Raw genomic sequence first — 19,500 nt, forward strand, 5'->3', positions numbered from 1 at the left:
TATACAGAAAAGGGGGTGATGGAAGAACAAGCTATCAATGAGGGCAATATTTTAAGTAAAATCAAAGGAAGGGCTCAGAACCGAAGCAACTCTTAGTGGGAGATTCCCAGTTGCTCTGGAGGTTAGAGTTACTGGGATTCTTGAACTCTGGCTGGGGATGGACAAAGCAAACTGGGGGTCTGAGCAAAGGAATCTGGATGTGACACCAGAGGACTTGGGGAGGATCCCTCCAAAGCCAGCTTGGCTGTGGGAACTTGGGAAAAGGTCTTCATTTCTCTAAGCCTCAGTTGTCTCCTTTGTGAAACAGGAAAGTTGACTTTGAGGACTCTAAAGTCCTTTAAAAGTCTCAATTTCTGAGCCTGGGATTTCAGGGCAAAATATGACCTGTAAACATTGGGAAGGCACTAAGGGAAAGTAATCCAAGGCTTGGAAAGGAGTGAAGAAGAGAGGGATGGATGGAGAGAGCAATCAGGGAAGCACTTTTGGAACAGGGAGATTGTAAAGGAAGGAGAGACCCTTTTGGTGGAGATTGATTGGAGAGACACAGTCAGTCAATCAACAGGCACTTATTAACCACTTACTGTGTGTCAGGAAGAATCCTATGGAAAGACAAGGGGAGGAGCAACTAGGTGGCTGGTAGATAGAAAGCCAACCCTAGAGGTGGGAGGTCCTGAGTTTAAATGTGACCTTAGACACTTACTAGCTATGTGACCTGGGCAAATTATTTAACCTCCATTGTCTAGACCTTACTGCTCTTCTGCCTTGGAACTAATACTTAATATTGATTCTAAGACAGATGGAAGGAAGGAAGGAAGGAAGGAAGGAAGGAAGGAAGGAAGGAAGGAAGGAAGGAAGGAAGGAAGGAACTCTCAACCCCCATCTAAAGAGTTATTTGATGTCCCTTGATTGGGGAATGACTGAACAAATTGTAGTATATGATGGTGATGGAAACTATTAATGACCTGGAGGGATTCCATGTGAACTGGAACAACCTCCATGAATTGATGCAGAGTGAGAGGAGCAGAACCAGGAAAACATTGTACAGAGAAGGATACATTGTAGCACAATTGAATGTAACTGACTTCAACCCTAGTAGCAATGCAAATGACCCAGGACAATCCCAACAGACTTATGAGAAAGAAGCTCTTCACATCCGGAGAAAGGACTGGGGGAGTGGAAACCCAGAAGAAAAACATATGACTTATCACTTGTTTGTATGGGTATATGATTTGGGATTTTGGCTTTAAAAGATTACTTTGTTACAAAAATGAACAATATGGAAATACATATAAAGTAAAAACATTTGTATAACCCAGTGGAGTTGCTGGTTGGTTCTGGGAGTGGGGAGGGAAGGGGGGAAGGAAAGAAAATGAATCATGTAAATATGAAAAAAATATTTTAAAAAATTAAGATGTAAAATGTAAAAAATGAGAAAAGAGCTATTTAATGAACATTTATTAGCAACCTCCTATATAAAGGAGAGGCACTGTAAGCAAGTGGTTAGAGAGCTTGGTCTGGATTTCCCCTCTGTGTGCCAGGCTTGGAGTCAGGAGGACCTGGCCTCAGACTCTAGCCCTGAGCAATTCATCTGACCTCTCCTAGTTTTAGAGCCCAAATTCTAGACAAACTGCATCTTAGAAGGAGGGCCATGTACCCTGGGAGCTCTGAAGCCTTCAAAAGCACAGGGTGTACCAGGTGCTCCAGGCCCTCTGGACACTGAAACATTTCCACTCTCTCAATCCTTTCATCAGAAAAAAATTTCAGCATGGAAAATCTCCGAAAGGATGGATGAGTCACAGTCTGTGTGTGTTGGGTTTCTGGGCTGCTGGCTGTGCCTTCCCATAACTGCATCTCTCTTAGTCTTTCTCATCTCAGGGTGTGTTTGTCCTGGTTGAGTGTACAACAGTTTTATCTCAGTTGTCATCACAAAAATAATGAGAACTCACATCTGGAACATTTTGGCCCAGAAGAATTTGGGAGAGGAGGAGGAGGTGTGCCCAGAAGACTTAGGTTTTGAATCCTGTCTCTGTCCCTCCTTCCTCTGTGATCTCGGCCAATTCCTTCCCAACTCTAGGCCTCAGTTTTCTCCTCTGTAAAATGGGAGTAGAGTTGGGGAGGAATCAGAGGTTCTTCACCTTAGGATCATGAATACTTTAGATTTGGAGAATCAATGAACTTGGATGGGAAAACAATTTCCTCTTTCTTTTTTGGGATCTTTGTTTTTCTTTGCAATCCTGCCTTTTATTAAACAATGCACTTAAAAACATGATTCTGTAAAGGGTCCACATGCTTCTCCAGGCTGTCCCAGCTGGATAGGATACATACAAAAAGGGGAAGAAGCTGATTACTAAAGCAAGCCCCTTCCAGCTCTAAAGGTGTGATCTGGGGGCTACCTTGCTTGAAGACAGAGGGCTTGACAAGAGAGGGCCTATGGACTGGCCCAAAGCAGGAAAAACAACAAATATTAAATGAACAAATTTGCCCCTGAATTATCCAACTCATCAAGAATCCACTTGGTAGAGGGCAGCTGGGTATCTCAGTGGATTGAGAGCTAGGCCTAGAGATGGGAGGTCCTAGGTTCGAATCTGGCCTCAGATGCTTCCCAGCTGCAATACCAAGTGGGGAATGGACTTGTTTGTACAAAAATATTTATAACTGTGCTCTTTGTGGTGGCAAAAAACTGGAAAATGAAGGGGTGCCCTTCAGTTGGGGAATGACTGAACAAATTGTGGTATATGATAGTGAAGGAATACTCTTGTGCTATAAGGAATGATGAATAGGAGGATTTCACAAGAGCTGGAAAGACCTCTGTGAACTGATGCAAAGTGAAATAAGAAGAACCAGGAGGATATTGTACACAGAAACTGAAACATTGTGGGATGATCAAATGTGTCAAAATAGACTCGAATCCAGGACTTCAATCCCCAGAAATCCTTGCTCCACTTCCCCAGAATGCCCTCGAATCTCACTGAATTCTCACCTGGGCTGAGAGCGAGATGGGGTATTTAAACCTGGTTGTGAATAGGCTTGGGCTCTTTTCCACTTCCATTTTGGAGCAGACGCATCTCTTTCATGATGTGAGGTTATCTTGTCTAGGTCTCTCTGGCCTAGGCATGTGCTTTCTTATTCTGTATTTTCTTTAATCCTTAACCTTTAATGAACCTCATAAAAATATAATACTACTTGCAGAGAGAAACTACTTTCTACATGCCTCAGTTTCCCTAAATTTTAATCTTTACAAATGTGACAGATTTTGCTACTAACAGCAATACAATGATCCAGGACAAAATCCAGAGGGATTTATGAAACTATGCTATCCACAGCTAGAGAAAGAACTGTGGGAGTAAAAATGCAGAAGAAAACACACGATTTGTCACTTGTTTATATGGATTTATGATTTGGGGTTTGGGTTGTAAAAGATAACTCTATTACAAAAATGAATAATATGGAAATGAGTTTTGAGTGATAATCCATGTATAACCCAGTGGAATTGCTTGTCCACTCCAGGAGTGGTGAAGAAAGAGGGGAGGGAGACAATATGAATCATGTAACCATGGAAAACTTATGTGTACATTTGTTACAAGAATAAAATAAAGGGAAAAAACCAAATCCACTTGGTAGAAAGTGGATGGGTGGCTCAGTGGATAGAAAGCCAGCTTGGAGACAGGAAATCCTGGGTTCAAAATTCAGACCCTTCCTAGCTGTGTGACCCTGGGTAAGTCACTAAACTCTCTCCCATTGCCTAGCCTTTACTGTTCTTTTGCTTTTGAACAAATGCACAACATTGATTCTAAGACAGAAGGTAAGAGTTTTTTAAAAAAGAGAGAAGTCACTTGGAACTCTTGAGATCTCCTAGATCATACCCTTCTCTAGTCCCATAAATGCCCACTAGGAGTCCAGGCCCATCTGCCTTCTCTATCCTCCTCCCCTGCCCCAATGCACCAGCCCCCACCCTCCCCACTCCATCTCCATTTCAATGATATTCAGTTTGAAGATGGTCTCATCTGGTCTAGCTTGGTGCTGAGAGCAGGGGAAAAAGGCCAGAAAACAATCCCTGCCCTCAGCCTACATGGGGGGAGGGGGCAGGGCAGGACAGATTCCCAGGTAAGAAGTACAGACAGACTTATAATAAAGGAATTTGGAGAGGAGGGTGGAGAAAGAGCCCTGCTAGCTTCTGGGAAGGCCCCGGAGGCCTGGCAGGGGCCTGGTGGTAAGGTGGCAAGAAGCCCAGAGTGAGAGGCCAGAGGAATGTTCTCACTGATTTCAAATGTCACCCTTTCCTTCAAAACACAAAGTGGCTCCCCTAGGCCCTAGGAAACAGGACAAAACAAGGCCGCTCCTCCTCCACCCCTTGGCTCCACCTCCCTTGGCCAATCCCATTTCTCACTTCTCCCTCAACAAACCCTCTAGGGGCCCCAGGATTACCACTCCTTAGCCAGGCATTCAAGGCCTTTCTACCTTTGCAGCCTCATCCCATAGGGCTCCTTCCAAATGCTCTGAATTTCAGAAATAAGACAAATTCAGACCTGTGCTCCCCCACCTCATAGGCTTGGCTGGGTCTGTTCCAGAAAAGGCTACTCAAAGCTCACAGCCTCCAGGGAGGCTTCCCTGATCTCCACCCCCACCCCTTGGTTGTGACCTTTCCCTTTAGACCTTTGGTTGGGAATGCTTCTTTCATTGAGTGACATTGGGTAGTACAGATGTCTGGGATGGGGTCACCCTGGGAGACTGTAAGTCCAGTGAGGGCAAGGGATAGCTGGGTTTTGTTTTTTCTCAACCCTTACCTTCTGCCTTAGCATCCATACTAAGTGTCAATTCCAGAGCAGAAGAGCAGTCTGGGTTAGGCAATGGGGGTTAAGTGACTTGTTCAGGGTCCCCCCACTAGGAAGTGTCTGTGGGCAACTTTGAACCCAGGACCTCCCATCTCCAGGCCTGAACCTCAGCTGACCTGGGCATAGTGTCTTGCTGAGAAATGCAGGTTGGCAATGGAGTTTGATCCATATTATGGGATCTGATTGAGGCTTGCTCTGGATGATTAAACAAGGAGGTCAGCTTGCATCAGTCATTTATTGGAGTTGAATTTCCCATCCTGGGAGCTTCCCCTTTCCCGTGTGAGTCCATGTTCCCCCTACGAAAATCACCGACTCTCCTGCAGGCCTGACTCAGGCAGGGGCCTAGTTAATGGGCCTCTGAGGGAGAAGCCTTTGTCTGCCTGGAGAATGGGTGCGAAGGACTGTTTATTTGAAATAGGTTCTCTGCTTCCCCCTGTTGGCACCCATGATTTGCCTGACCTTGTCCGGGTTCTGGCTGCCAGAAGAGGGAAGCTGCCCGGTGGGGAATGGAGACGACTTGTGGCTAATGCTTTCTGCACCCACCAACCAGGCACCCAGGGCACCCAGGACCTGGAATATTGCCTCGGCTGGTCTTTGGTGGCTATAAGAAAGGCTCCTGAGCTCTCATCCCGGCCAGGCCTTGGTTACGGAGGAGCCCTGGACCCCGCTTAGCGGCCACTGCTACCCTGACTGATGGGCAGCTAGATGGCTCCATGGGCTGGAGTCAGGAAAACCCGAGTTCAAATCCAGCCTCAAACACGCATTCGCTGAGGGACCCTGGGCGAGCCACCTAACCCCATGCCACTCTGCCTTAGATAAATCTTTGCCGTTGACCTCACTCCCAGCAGCTCCCAGCCCCGTCTGGCCTGGGCCCCCAGGAAAGCCCTCTTCTCTCCCCTTCCCGAGAAGGGCAGGTGGAGGCAGAGGCCTTGGAAATAAGAAGGCCAGTCTGCTGGGGCCTCAGTGGGGGGCAAGGTGGGGGGTCAGGACAACCAGGACAGAAGGGGGCTTCTGGGGCAGACAGCAAAGGCCCAAATAGGAGGCTCCTATGTGCCAGGCACTGTGCTGAGGCTCCTTTGACTCTCACAACAGCCCTGGAGGGAGGGGCTGTTGTTATCTTCATTTTACAGACAAAGAAACTGAGGCAAATGGAGGTCAGACGGCTAATATTGGAGGCAGGATTTGAACTCGAGTCTCCCTGGCTCCAGCCCTGGCACTCTATCTACTCCATCTGTCATCCAGCTACCTTGATTATTGGACTCCCTGTAGATCCCATCACCCGCTCTGCCTCTGCAAACCCCACAGGGAGTCTAGTGTCAGCTGGCAGGCCAAGAGAAGGCATTGGGTCTTTAGTCTGGGGCCCTGGATTCGAATCTTGATTTCTCCCTGGGTGACTGGGGACAGGTCCCTTTGCCCGGGTGGATGGCCTCCGAAGGTCCTTCCAGTGGCAGATCTCTGGAGTCAGTGAAGGGCAGGGAGGCCCTCTGGTCCCTCCATCAGAGGCTTCCAGCCTTCACGGGTGGCTCAATTCAGGGTGTGGGTTCAAATTACACCTCTGACGCTTACCCCCCACCCCAGGTCAGCCCCCTGGCCTGAGTTTCCCTTTCTGTCAAATGAGGAGAGAGGCCCCTCCCAGCTCCAGAGTCCTCTTGGGGGTTCTTGTCCCCCACTTTGCTGGCAGCAGACACTGGGTGGCCTGGGAAGGCCAGTGGGTCTCCTGCGCCATCTGCTGGCCAGATACAGCGTAGCAGGTCCTGCCCGCCCAGCCCGGCATTTCCTGTGGGAGGCCTGGGCGCCCCCAAACTGGCCGTCTGCCTCAGAGAATCAGGAAGGGGCTCCCTGGGCCAGGCCTAAAACCTTCTCTCTGCGGCGTCTCTGGGTCTTCCATTTTAAACATTTACATACACAACTGGGGGGCGGAGGAGGTGGAAGGTGCCCCCCTCGGGAAGCCCAGGGCAGCTGGAATCTTGGGGGAGGAGAGGGCAGTGGTCAGCGTGGGAGCCCGCAGGGAGGTGCGAGTCATCTCTGCCTCAGTCCTCGGGTCCCTGGAGCTTGGGGCAAAGGACCATCGTGGCTGGCTGCCCCAACCAGGATTTCTGAGCTTGGCCCCTCCCTGTTATGGAGGCCCCCCTGGGAGTCCCCCCTCCCCCGCGGCTTCTCACAGCATATTCCAGATGGGTGGAAGCTGGCTGTGAGCAGGCCGCCGCTGGACGGAAATTGGACGTTCCCATCTGCAGAATGGGCTCAAGACCAGCCTGGCTGGTGGCTTGGTAGGAGGGCTGTGCTAGGATTGAAAGTGGGCTGGGACTAAAGACCCCTCAGCCCCCTGGCATTGCCCGAGGGCTCCCACAGACCATCCAGCTTACTAGGAAGGAATCCCCCAGAGGCGCCCCAATCAGGGTTCTGGAGGGGGTGGCCCAGATTTGAGATGAGCCCTTCTCTCCCCTCTTGGAATCCATAGATGTAGTGGTCTGGTTCCAGGGCAGAAGAGCAGTAAAGGCTCTTCACCCATGCGGGGGAAGTGATGTGTCCGAGTCACCCAGCCAGGAAGTATCTGAGGCCACATTGGAACTCAGGACCTTGTTTCTAGACCTGCCTGTCTCCCTGAGCCCCCAGGCCTCCGAAGCTAGGGCAGCATGCCATTGAAGCAGGAGCATCACTGTGAATAGGAAGGGCTGTGGAGGCTCGGGCTCTCCCTTGGGAGGGCCCTGAGGGGCAGCCCCGACTCCCCCCAGGCCTGAGCCCTTGCTAGCCCCAGCCATAGCCAACACCCCGATTTCTCAGTGGTCTGAGCGCCCCAACATCCACGGACGGTGGATTCCTGTGTAACAGGAAGCTCGGCTGGTCCGGGCCAAACCACTCCAGGAGATGCTAAAACCACTTTATTGTTAGTCGGCGGTTATTTATGGAATACAAAAATGAGTACCAACGTTGTAAAGGCGTGACGGGCATTAGTAAAAGAAACACCAGCTGCTGCTGGGAACGGGGCGAGGAGGATGGACGCAGGAAAGGCAGCTGCCCAGCCGCCCTGGCTCCCTCGGCGTCTGGGAGACCAAACCCTTCCCTTCTTAGGGTCTAGACTGGACGGCTTCCAGGGCAGAAGAGTGCCCAGGCCGGGCAATGGGTGGTGGAGGGCCCAGCGACTGGCCCAGGGTCCCCCAGCTGCGAGGTGTCTGAGGACCTCCCATTTCTGAGCCTGGCTCTCAGTTCACTGAGCCTCCAGCTGCCTCCATTTTTAAAATGGACATTTCCATTCAAACTGGGCTTGAGAACATTCATTTGGGGGGTTTGGTGGTCCCACCCTCAGGGGCCATCCAGGCGAGGACATGGGGACAGCCTGGCTCACGAGCCAGACCGGCTCCCCAGGCCTTCTCTCCGGAGCTTTCCCTCCAACCCAAGGGATGGCACTGTGCCAAAGCAGGGCATCCTTTCAGCCAGGAGCTGCTGGCTCAGCCCCCTCGCTGACAGGCTCTGGGGAAAGGCTGGCCCCCGAGTTCCCAGAAGCCTTTGCGGCACATGGGCCAAGAGTGAGTGGGCGGCCCGGGCGCCCAAGGCAAGCTCCGCTGTGGGAGAACAAGGCATCTGGGAGGGGATGAAGAGAGGATTGTTTCTTGGTCAACAGGAACTCGACTCCCGCCTGCCCCTGCCCCGCGCCAGGCTCAGCCCACTCGTGCTGCCTCCTGTCAGCAGAAACACAGGCGAGGCCAGGCGTTGGCATTCGGGATGAGCTGGGGGAGCGTCTGAGGCTCGGTGCCCCCCCCTTTGGGCCAAGCCCAGGAGAGGAGAGTGACAACGTGGTCAGCAGAAGGAATGTAGAAGCCCGCCGGGTCCAGGGCGGGTCTCGAGCACATCCGGCTCTTCTGAGCCCTGGGGGCTGCCCACTGGGACAGCAGCAGGCACGAGTGGGGAGGGAAACACAGCCCTCGTCCAGGGGGAGAGCCCAAAGGCTCCCCACATCCAGTGCTCAGAGCCAGGGCCCAGGAGAGCAGATGACATGGGGAAGGGGCCGGGGACCCCGAGTCTGCCCGAGCCCGATCCAAGGCATCGAATGCCAAACCTCCAGGCACCGGTCCCAGCTACACACCAAAGGGAAGCACACACATAAATTAGAGGAACAACAGCAGAGCAGAGTCTGTGCGGGGTCTCTGCCATTTCCCGGCCGAGGGTGGGACAGACGGGGTCGAGGCCCCGGTACGGTGCTGGCTCCGGCTCAGGCAGGTGCCGCTTCCCGCAGAGCCCTCCGGCCTTCAGCTCTGCTCCAGACCGTCTGCGGGCTGGACCGCGGTGTACGTGGCTGGGCCCAGGGACAGCTGGCGACTGAAGAAGGAAGTTGTCCGCTTGGGCTTCACTCTCTTGATCTCCTTGCCTGGAATCGAGAGGGGGAAAGTTCTGGCTCGGTGGGCCCAGGACCGAGTGCTCCGGGCCGGAGAGGACACAAGCGGAAGCAGCGAGAGGGCTCAGCAGGGCGGCCAGGGGCCGAGGCAGCCCCAAAGCTCCGCTCCCCCGTCCCGTCTCCCCTTGGGGAGGCCCCGGACCTTCCAAAGGGCAGGAGTCGGGGCCATCCCTGGACTCTGGGGTAGTCTTATGCCACCCAGCCAGAGCAGCCCATCGAGCCTGGGGGAAATCAGGCAGAAGCGTCCCCGGGGGGCCGGGTCTCCACCCTCCCTCCGTGGGGCTCACGGACACCTAGGGGACAGCAGGAGGGCTCTGAAAGAGAGCTGGGACTTGAGGCCCCATTTCAGGGCAGGAAGAAGCAGGCGGTGAGTCCTACAAAACCAAACAGACGTTTAGCATGAAAAGAGAGGAGGAGGAGATGGGCCGTGACCTAGCCTGGGCGCAGGAAAAGCCCCTTCCCCGACGTTCCTGCCCCATGACCCTCTCCAAGCCCACAGCTGTCGGAGGGTCCCGGATCTGCTAAGATCTGGCTGCCCCCCCCCCCCCCCCCCCCCCGCGTAAGGAAGATGAGCGCCAGCGCAGCCTCAGACAGCGGCTGGGTGACCCTGGCCATGTCACCTAAGCCCGCACCTGGGCCAGACCACTCTCCTGCCTTGGAGAGAAAAGCGGGTCCGGAAGTGTCTTGGGGGGACGTGGGGAGCTGCTACGCGCTCAGGAAAGGGCAGGCTCTGGCCAAGGAGAGCCGGCAGGCGCCTCAGGAGCAGCCAGGGGGCCCCAAGACTCAAGGGAAGGACAGTCGCCCAAACCACGAGCAGGCGCCTCTCCAAGGGCCTGTAAGTGGCCTCCGGGACCCAGCTAGGGAACCACAGTCCGAGCGGAGTAAAGCAGCGCCCTAGAGCCAGAGCCAGCCCGAGCCCGCACGCTTCCCTGGCAGCTTTCTACACGCGTGTGTCCAGCCTCCTCCCGGGCCTGGAGGTTCTGTAAACGGGGTCAGAGGGGCGAAGGCCCAGAGAGAAGGAAGCGGAGGGCATCAAAGCCCAGATTTCAGTGGAGTCCGAAGGGGCAAGAAGAGGCTCCAGCGCAGGGGACGGAGACGAGGCAGGCAGGGCGGCCGAAGGCTCAGCGCGCTGCCAAGAAGGATCTGCAGAACAAACGGGAGATGCCCAAGACGAGGACGGCGGCTCTCGAGCTCAGATACAAAAGGACTGGCCGCCGGGATGGCCAAGCAAGTCTGACCTAGGAGAGGCCCCCTAGAGGGGAGGCTTCCGTTCTGGGCGAGATGCTGGAATGCCTCTGAGGTGGGCATCCAGGAAGCCAGAGCCATGAGGAGCTGGCACGGATGGCATCGAGCCTAGGGCAGGCTGGGCTGGCAGCAAGATCGCTAGATTGGCAGCTAATGACAGTGCAACAGAGACTCTGACCTCCAAGTCTTGTAATCGGGGGGCGCGGGGGGACAGACGGGAGTGGGAAGGGGCCGCGGCGTGCTGGGCTCATCTGGCAGAGAGGCAGCCACAAGGAGCGGAGGCGCCACCTCTGCAGCGGGCGCAAAGCTGGGAGGATGCCAGGCGGAAATCGAGGGCCTCCGAAGGCCAGAACTTTGGGCAGAATGGACTCAAAGGAAATGAAACGGGGGCTCAGGAGGACGGGCTGGAGGCTTGGAACGGGGGGGGGGGGGGGGCCTCCCTGAAGTGCCCAACAAGGCAAATCTCGTCTCTCCTCCCCGGGCCCGAGGCTGTGGCGCCCCCTCTCGCCCCCCTCGGGCCTCCCCTCCGGGCTGGGGCCACTCACCGTCGTCCACGTAGTCGATGGTGGCCAGGTGCTGAATCCGGCTGCACACCACGCTGCTCTGCCTTCGAAGCTTGTGGCGCTGGGAGGCGGCGGGAGGCGGCGGGCCGGGGGCGGCCGAGGGGCTCACCTTGGTCTCGGGGGGCGGCGGGGGCTCCTTGGCGAGGCCCAGCTCGATGCAGTACTCGATGAGGCCGCTCATGAGCTCCGCCTGGGACAGGAGGGGAGGGGAGGGCCGGGGCCGGGCTCAGAAGTGCCCGTCCCTGCCTGCTCGCCGCGCGAGCCTGGATGCGGGGCGGCTGCTTCCCAGTTATTTTGGTTTCTTAAACCGAGACCTTCCGTCTTGGAATCAATGCCGTGTGTGGTTCTAGGGCAGAAGAGCGCTCAGGGCTGGGCCTGGGCTGACGTGACCTGCCTGGGGCTGCCCAGCTAGGGAGGGTCTGAGGCCAGACTGGAGCCCAGGACCCCCGTCTCCCCATTCCGAGCTGCCCCGCTGCCCCCTGCTTCCTGCTTTGTGACAGCAGCCAAGTCATCTCGCGTCCCTGGGTCTTGGTTTACTTTTATGTAAAATGGGCACAATCCTATTTTCGCTGCCGGGGGCGCAGGGCTAAAAGCTACGCCATCTTGACTGTCAAGTCAAGCGTAAACGAGTCTGATCACCACTTTTACAGGGAGGGCAACTGAGGACAAACAGGGCCACAAAAGGATGGAAAAACAAACACATCCCGCCAACCCCCCCCCCCCCCCCCCGCTTCCTTCCCATCCCAGTGGAGGAGCCACTGAGAGGCTGGAGGAAGCCCCGAGCATCGGAAGCCCAGGGGGGCCAGCAGGGGGGCCCCAGAGCACCTTTCGTTCCCAGGGAGGCTGCGATGAAAGGACCAGGGCTGCTCCTGCTCCTGCTCCTGCCCCTCCCAGGCCGCCACGAAGCCTCGGGAGGGGGCCGTACCAGTCAGCCCCCCCCAGCCTGCCCCCCCCCCAGGGCCCGGCCCGACTGCTCTGGAGACGGCTACCTGCTTGGAGTAGACCTTCAGCAGCTTGTTGACAGGCGTGCCCTCACTCTCCCCATCGAACTCCAGCCACAGGACGTGCTCGTCCTCGCCTGAGCACGTGTAGTCCCAGGACAGCTCCTGGAAGCGCAGGCCCAGGAGGACGTGCTGGCCACAAGAGGATGAAGGTCAGAGGGCAGAGCTGGGGCACGGTGCGGCCCCACCTCGGACCCTCCTGGGGCCCAGAGGACCCCTCAGAAGCTCCCGAGAGACTCTGCTGGACTCCCCCAAGCCTGAGGAAAGTGTGGGCTGGGGGGAGGGGACAAGACATGAAGCAAGAGACCCCCCCACACCCCATGGGAAAGTCGTGAGAAGCAGGAAGAGCCAAGGATGGCAGAGGGGGTTCGGTGTGGCCTCCCCTCAGGTCGGGTCCCCCTGCTACAAAAGAGGACCCCGAGGCTCTAGGAGGAACGTCCCAGGCTGAGGGGTTACAGCACAGGGACCCCGAGCCACGACTCCCTCTCAGAGCCACTCCGACACCCCAGAACACCTTCTCCTTCGTGTCGATGACGTGGACGCCCTCCAGGTTGATGGCGACGGTCACGGTCTTGCGCCCACCGCGGTGCAGAAAGCCCTGGGCCGGCTTGTCCACCTCGCCGCAGAAGAAGGCACACCTGGGGAGCAGGAGAGGCTTGGTCAGGCTCGGAGCCAGCCGGAAGGAGAGGCCCCCCCGGAACCCCTGGACTCACCCGTAGTAGGGCAGCTCGTGGCACTTGTGCAGGTAGGCCCGGTAATGCCTGGCCAGCAGCTCGGCCTCCGGGCCCGACGCCTCCTCCTTCACCTCCTGGTAGGCGCTCAACAGGCCCTGCTCCCCCGGGACCAGCCGGGGACCCCGACTCCGGAAGGCCGTGAAGAGGCCGTGAGGCCTCTTGCAGAGATGGGCGGGCAGGAAGGAGTCGAGCTTCTCTCTGCAGGGCACAGAGAGGCGCTGTGAGGGGGCGAGGAGACCCCGAGGAAGTCAGGTCAAGCGGCATCCCCTGCGTCACAGAGGACCACCACCCTCGAGGCGGGCACCTCTCCTGGCACCCCACCCAGGGACGTGAGGCGCGACGGCTCCTCAGAGGGGGCGAGCAGAGGCGGGCTGCCAGGGCTGGGTTCTGCCTCGAAGGCCCATCGAGGCCATGATTGATCCCCACCTCTCAGAAGACCAGGGTTTAGGCCCGGCGTTTTATCTAAACCAGCTCTGTGGTGGTGCAGTGCCCAGGGTCACCACGGACGGAAGTGTGCGAGGCCGCCTTTGAACCCAGGACCCCCCTTTCTAGGCGTGGCTCTCGATCCTCGAGCTGAGCCACCTCGCTGGCCCTTCCTCACGAGGCTGCCGACTGCTCCAAGGGCCAGCTGGAAGCGAGGGGAGGGGAAGGATCCCCCTGGGAGCTCGGGGGGTGCGAGGCGGGCCTTACTTCACGGCACAGGCCGTCTGCTGGCCCTGGCGGTACGGGCCCAGCTTCAGGCGGCACACCAGCGCCCCGAGCTTCTCGCAGTCCTCGGCGTCACAGGGGTAGCGCACCTCCAGCACGTTGAACTTGGCCTCTTCGTAGAGCAGCCTCAAGACGTCCTCGCTGCTGACCTGGGGAGCAGAGAGCCCTCAGGCGGAGGCCGGCTCGGGAGGCCCAGCGGGAAGGGTGGGGGGAGACAGGAACCCCGGCAGCCTCACCTGCAGCTCCCTCCGCTTTGGGAAGAAGACGTTCCTTCGGAACTGCAGGGAAGGCTCATCTGGGGACACAGAGAGTCACTGGCCTCAGTCCGTCCTCAGCTCGGGGCTCCATGCAGCCCCTCCTGGCTCCCAGCCCCCATTCTGGCCTCTTCCCCAGGCAGACGGGGAGGGGGCCGGCCCCCCGGAAGGGGCTTTCACCATCTCAGGGGAGCCAAGCAGAGGCTGGCTGTGGACGTGGGCTTAGACTCCGCCGTGTTGGAGGGCCGAAAGCCGAGGTCCTCGCCTGAGCCCGGGGGCAGAGACCTGGACTTATTTAAAGGGGATGCTGCCCCCCCATGAGGAAGGGGCCTGGGCCGGGGCCGATACACACCCACGGCAATGTCGTCCTCGGGGGCGTCCGTGAAGCGGAACAGCAGGTCTGACCACTGCCGGCACACCTTGTAGGGCTGGTGTTTGGGTTTCAGCTGCACCTCTGCCAGGGGATAAGAAGGAGCCCTTTAGGGGGGTCGAGGCAGGCCACCCCCACCCTCTCCCTGCAGCTTCCTGTTCTGGCTCCTTGGGGACACCCCCAGAAGGCCAGGCTGCAGGCAGGATGGAAAGGGCTGGACCTGCCAACTCCCTCCCTCCGAGAAGCCAAAGGGCTTTGGACCCAAGCCCAGAACCTTCCTCCCCGGGGGTCGCGGCGGACACTCAGTCCTTAAAGCTTTACAAAGTCATTTTGTTCTCCAGAATGTGGCTCCAGTGAAAAGGGCCCTGGGTTTGGGATCGGAGGAATGCCGGGGTTCAGGGCCCCCAGCTGCCTCTTCCCTGCACAGCCTTCCTGTGGATCCTCAGGGTCCCCGGCTGTGAGTCTGCCCGCAGAACTCCACAGACTCCTCAGTGACTCTCGGGGTGCTCACCCTGTCCCCCAGCAGTCCTGACTCCTCGTCCACCCCACGCTCAGGCCTCGCCATCTCCCCCAGCCCCCTCCTTTCCCCCAGAAGCCCCTAGGGTTGAGCCCCCAGCCCTGAGCCCCAGACCCACTGGCCTCTCCTGTAGAGGATGCGCTCCCTGGGGGCACAGCTCTGCACAAAGTGGGTCCCTGGTGGCATCAATACTGCTGGCACTGAGTCGGGGGGACACCTGGGTCCTCCCCGGCTGCCCAGCAGGAAGGGTGGCAGGTCAGTGCACCCCAACACCTCAGTGTCCTTAAGCCTTTAGTCCCTCAGGGGCCAGGAATTCTTTTTTCCCCCCATCCCCATGGTATGGAGCTGGCAGGGGCTGGCACCCCGAGGAGAACCCCAGTCGGATGCCGGTGCCACCCTGGGCAGAAAGGCTGGCTCGTGACTTGTTGGGGCCACAGAGAAGCCTCTTCCCAACTCCCTGTGCGGCTCCCACTCTCTCTGGTATGCCCTGGGTCCGGGTGGCAAAGGAACCCAGGTGGGAGCCGTCCCCATGCCAGCGTGCCTCAGGCCAGACGAGTGCTTGATTCCCACTGAGCTGGAGACTCAGGAATGTGCCGGGAGGGGAAGAAGGTGGGGCGGGCAGCGCCAGCTGTCAGGACGGGGCGCCCACATTTCCCTACATGGCTCATTTATGTGGGGGCAAGTTGGAGAGGGCAAGGGAGCGGGGGCTGGCAGGAGGGTCTCGCCACCCGCCTGCTCCAGGGCTGGAGCATCCTTCCCAAACTGGCCAGAGAAGGCCTGGGGCCTGGAGGACTCGGGCAAGCCACGGGGCAGGCAGCTGATGGCAGCTGGGGCCAAGAGGCCGGTGGGTGGGTTAGAAGAAGGTGGGCAAGCCCCAAAGGAGGGAGCATGGGGAGAGTGGGGTCTGCCCACCGCGAGGGGCCGGCTCCCCTTTCTCATTTCCACGCACGTCTTTGGGGCAGCAGCCGTCGGCACCAAAGTCAGCAGAGGGTCTAGGCTCGAGTTCAGGGGCCGCCACAGCCCCATTTGCCCAATACGCCCGCCATGAAATAAATGGCTGGATTATGCCCGCTCTTGGCACTCCCTTACGGGCAGTGAAGGTCCCAGCCCCAAACACACGGGTACGCTGTTGGGGTGCCACCGGACCCCCCAGGAGGGACGATGCGAGGCGCGCCATTTCAGGAAATCAAAGGGTTTAGAGATGGTGGGAACCTTCGAGAGCATCCGGTCCCATCTGGGTTAGGATGAAGAATGGGCAGGACCCAAACAACAAGAAACGAGGGGCCTCCCTGACAGACCTGGACGAAGGAGCTCTCGTCACCCCTTTGTAAGGACGAGGAAACGGAGGCAGGCCGAGTTTAAGGGCACCCTCAGTGGCGAGGGGATCGGCCCCCCTCCGGCCAGGATTTCAAATGAGGAGGGGCCTGGGGAAGGTGTGCCTCACCTGGGACATGGCGATAATCATCCCTGCACAGCCTCCCCAGCCTGTTGGGAGGCCAGGAGACAGGAGTCCATAAAGGGCTCCGCCATCCCTCAGGGGCCCCGTGGGTGCCAATTCCCACCTAGGCAATACCCAGAGCAAGTCCATTCCTGGGAGTTCTCCACCCCAGGGCCTTGCGCCCCCTTTTCCTCCCTCCCCACTGGGCCGAGGAGAGCCTCAGACTTCCACTCTCTCTCTCCGTCTCGCTCTCAGAGCCCCCAAGGATGGAAATGATGATGTTCTCGGCCACCTCGGCTTTGTTTCTGGGTGCAAAGCTGTCCCCTCCCCCCCCCGAGGGTCCTGGAAGCAGGTGGCCTCCCCAGGAAAGGCCGCCCCCCTCTGCTCATTTGCCAAGTGAGCGCCTTCCAGGCACAGACTTTATTTCCCCAAATAGCCCTGGTTTGAGGGTGGGGGACCCCAGGGGCCAGGAGGGGACGTGGGAGCCCCATCCGTGCCCGCAGGCCTTACCAAGCAAAGGCGAGATGAGCCAGAGGGCAAAGGCCTCCATGGCCACGTCGGGCAGCTGCAGGGCCTCGCGGATGGAGCGGTGAAGGTCCTGGGCTGTGATGGAGGCCACGTTCTCCACGGCCAGGGGCACCACGGTGTCGTCCATGAGGTACACCAGAATGTCGGCCACTACAACAAAGGCAGAGGCTGATCAGGTGTTGCCTCTCCCCCTCCCCCACCTCTGGTTCTCAGAGGGAGGCAGGGGAGGGTCCCAGAGCTCCCCTCAGCCCAGAAGGGCCACCAGGGAGACAGGCACACTTGGGGGCACCCTTCTGGCCTCAGGCTGGTCTGCCCCATCCTGGAAGAGAGCTAAACCCTGCCCAGGAACCCCAGAATACAAGAGCCCTGCAGACAGACCTGGCAGGACCCCCCTCTCCCCAGGGTCACAGTGGGTGGGACGAGGACGAGGAAGGAGACCGAGGATGGAGGCAGCAGCGATGCAGGCCCAGAGGGGCGCCATGAGAGCCTGGCCAGGTAGACCTCCTGCCCCAACCAGAGCTGCCTTCTGGTGGCTCTGGGGTGCTGTCTGGGCCCCCAGCCAGGCCAGCACCCCCTCGTCTCTGCCTTTGGCTTCTCTGGACCCTTCACAACTCAGAACAAGAATGTCTTTCTTTTTAACTCCTTCCCTTCCATCTCAGAATCAATATTAAGTATTGGTTCTAAGGCAGAAGAGCAATGGGAGGTAAGTGACTTGCCCAAGGTCATTCAGCTAGGAAATGTCTTGTCTCCAGAACTGGCTCTTTATCCATTGAGCCCTCTTGGCTGCCCCCAGCTAGGAATCTAAGCAAGATGTAAATTTGCGTTCATTATCAAAAATAAGCACCTACTAGGAGACATCTGTGGTTCAGTGGTTAAGAGTGCTGGAGTCCAAAGACCTGAGTTCAAATTCAGATTCAGACGCTTCCTATCTGGGTGACTTTGAACAAGTCATTTGGCCTCTATGTGCCTAGGAGGCAGCTAAGTAAGCACCCCAAGGGATAGAGAGCTGAGTGACCCTGGGTAAGTCACTTAATGTCTGACAAGCCTAGTGCTGAGCCTGGCTGGGCTCCTGGCCCCTTGTCTCACCCTGGGCAAACAACTCAAATTTCTCTGTCCGACCCACTGAGCTTGGGCACCTGTGCCCACCCCAATTCAGCCCTGTCTTCTCCTTCAACAGTGCCAGGCCTGCCTGGCCCCCCAGACCTCCACACTCTTGTTTGACATTCAAAGTCCTCCCCATGGGGCTGAGTGGCACCGATGGGCCCCTCCAGGACTGCCCCCATCTTGAGTCTGGGGGCACAGGGCAGCTCCTTGGCCTTGGTCCTGGAGCAGGAGGGGGTAAGACCGTCCCTAGGCTGTTCTCAGTGTGCAGGTCCTGGACGTCCCATAGTAGGTGCCCCTCTGCCCTGTGCCAGCCACCCCCACCCAGGACCCACCTCGGGTTCCCACGGAGGACACGCTGCTGCGCTGGGACCGCTCGGCGGGGCCTGATCCAGGGCCCCCCTCACCTCCTTCCATCTACACGAGGAGAGAGGCCGAGTTAACAGTGAAGGCCAAAGACCCCACCCCATTTACAGACCTGTCTAAAGTCGAATTAGAACCCAGGACCTCCCAGCCCAGGCAGAGGTCTGACCACTGGGAAGCCTGGCTACTCTAAGAGGATCTGGGGCTGGAACAGGGCATCCTGGCAGCCGGGCTAGGAAGGGCTCCGGGGAACAGGGGGGTCCCCAAACTGGGGATGTGTGGTCAGAAGACATGGGGGGGAAACCAGTCAGGCTGGGGGGGGTGGCAGGGAGGTGGCCATGGAAGGAGCCGAGAGGTTGGGGGGGGTCAGGGGGCACTATGGGAGGGCGGGACCGTGTACAAGCTGGGGGGAGGGGAGAAGGGTCAATGCTAGGCTGGGGGGGCAGAGGGGCACTATGGTGGAGGGGGTGGAAACCAGAGAAACGCCCAGAACGATACGGGGAAGGTAATGGGCGTGGGGGCCAGAACGAGGCTGGGGGGGGGGAAGAGGTGGGCGGGGGAGGGAGAAGAGGTGGGCGGGGGGGAGGGAGAAGAGGTGGGCGTGGGGAAACCAGAGCGAGGCTAGGGGCGGGGAGGCTGAGGCGGCCCCGGTAGGGAGGAGCCGGCTCTGCCACAGAGCGGCCGAAGACTGACAGCTGAGTTGAGCTTAGCCTGAGCTCGGGGGCTCCCAGCGAAGCACGGCCACCCCACTGGCCCCAGAGTCTCACCTCTCGCTGGACCGGGCGGCTCCCAGTACACGGAAGGGAGTAGAGCAGGAAGCGCCCGGCCCCGCGGAGCCCGCCCCCACGGCCCATGGGCGCCAATAGGCGCCAATGAGAGGCCGGCGGCGTGGCGCATGCGCGTCTCTGTGGCGCCTTCGCTGTTTGGGCCCCACCCCGGATCCCTCTCTCGTGGTTTTGGTCGTTGGGCCCCCTGGAGGTTTTGAAGGCTGACTATTTGGGAGATTATTCCCTGAGGCTCTGGAGTGCGGGAGTTTGGAGTTGGCGCGGGGGCGGGGGGGGGGGTAGGTGAAGCTGAGCGCGGGGCGGAGGCAGGGGGGGGGGGGGAGGAATACCAAGACTAATTAAGTTCAAATTTGGCTTCAGACACTAGTTTTGTGACCCTGAGCAAGTCACTTAACTCCAGTTTCCCAACGCCAAGGAAATGGCAAACCCTTGCAGTGTCTGCCAAGTAGGGTCAGGTGTGCCCACCCTGGGGGTGGGGCTGGTGGGAGCTACCCTTTCCCGTGGCCCCAGGCAGCCAAGGGTACCATTTTGTGGGACCTGTGAGTGGGGACAAAGGACAAAACCGAATATTGGTTCGGGGATTTTAATACTGGAAAAGAGAAAATGGCCATCCCTGCCCTCTCTGACATTACCTTCGGGTGAGCCCGGTTGTTCGCTCACAGTTACTC

The 19,500-nt window shown here is 58.2% G+C and overlaps 1 protein-coding gene across 1 annotated transcript; it reads right to left on the bottom strand.

The window, feature by feature from the left end:
- Window positions 1-7,699: 7,699 nt before the first annotated feature.
- On the bottom strand, window positions 7,700-18,922 carry LOC100618025 (FERM domain-containing protein 8). The gene is made up of 11 exons (XM_056801349.1): window positions 18,815-18,922; window positions 18,020-18,101; window positions 16,566-16,733; window positions 14,083-14,184; window positions 13,713-13,771; window positions 13,459-13,625; window positions 12,748-12,966; window positions 12,549-12,672; window positions 12,023-12,166; window positions 11,016-11,223; window positions 7,700-9,198 (listed from the first exon to the last, which is right to left on the bottom strand). Exons 1-11 carry the CDS (start codon window positions 18,899-18,901, stop codon window positions 9,080-9,082), a joined length of 1,479 nt encoding a protein of 492 aa, XP_056657327.1. The 5' UTR covers window positions 18,902-18,922; the 3' UTR covers window positions 7,700-9,079.
- Window positions 18,923-19,500: the final 578 nt, after the last annotated feature.

This window comes from Monodelphis domestica, chromosome 6 (genome assembly GCF_027887165.1).
Source record: "Monodelphis domestica isolate mMonDom1 chromosome 6, mMonDom1.pri, whole genome shotgun sequence".
NCBI classification, from domain to species: Eukaryota; Metazoa; Chordata; class Mammalia; order Didelphimorphia; family Didelphidae; genus Monodelphis; species Monodelphis domestica.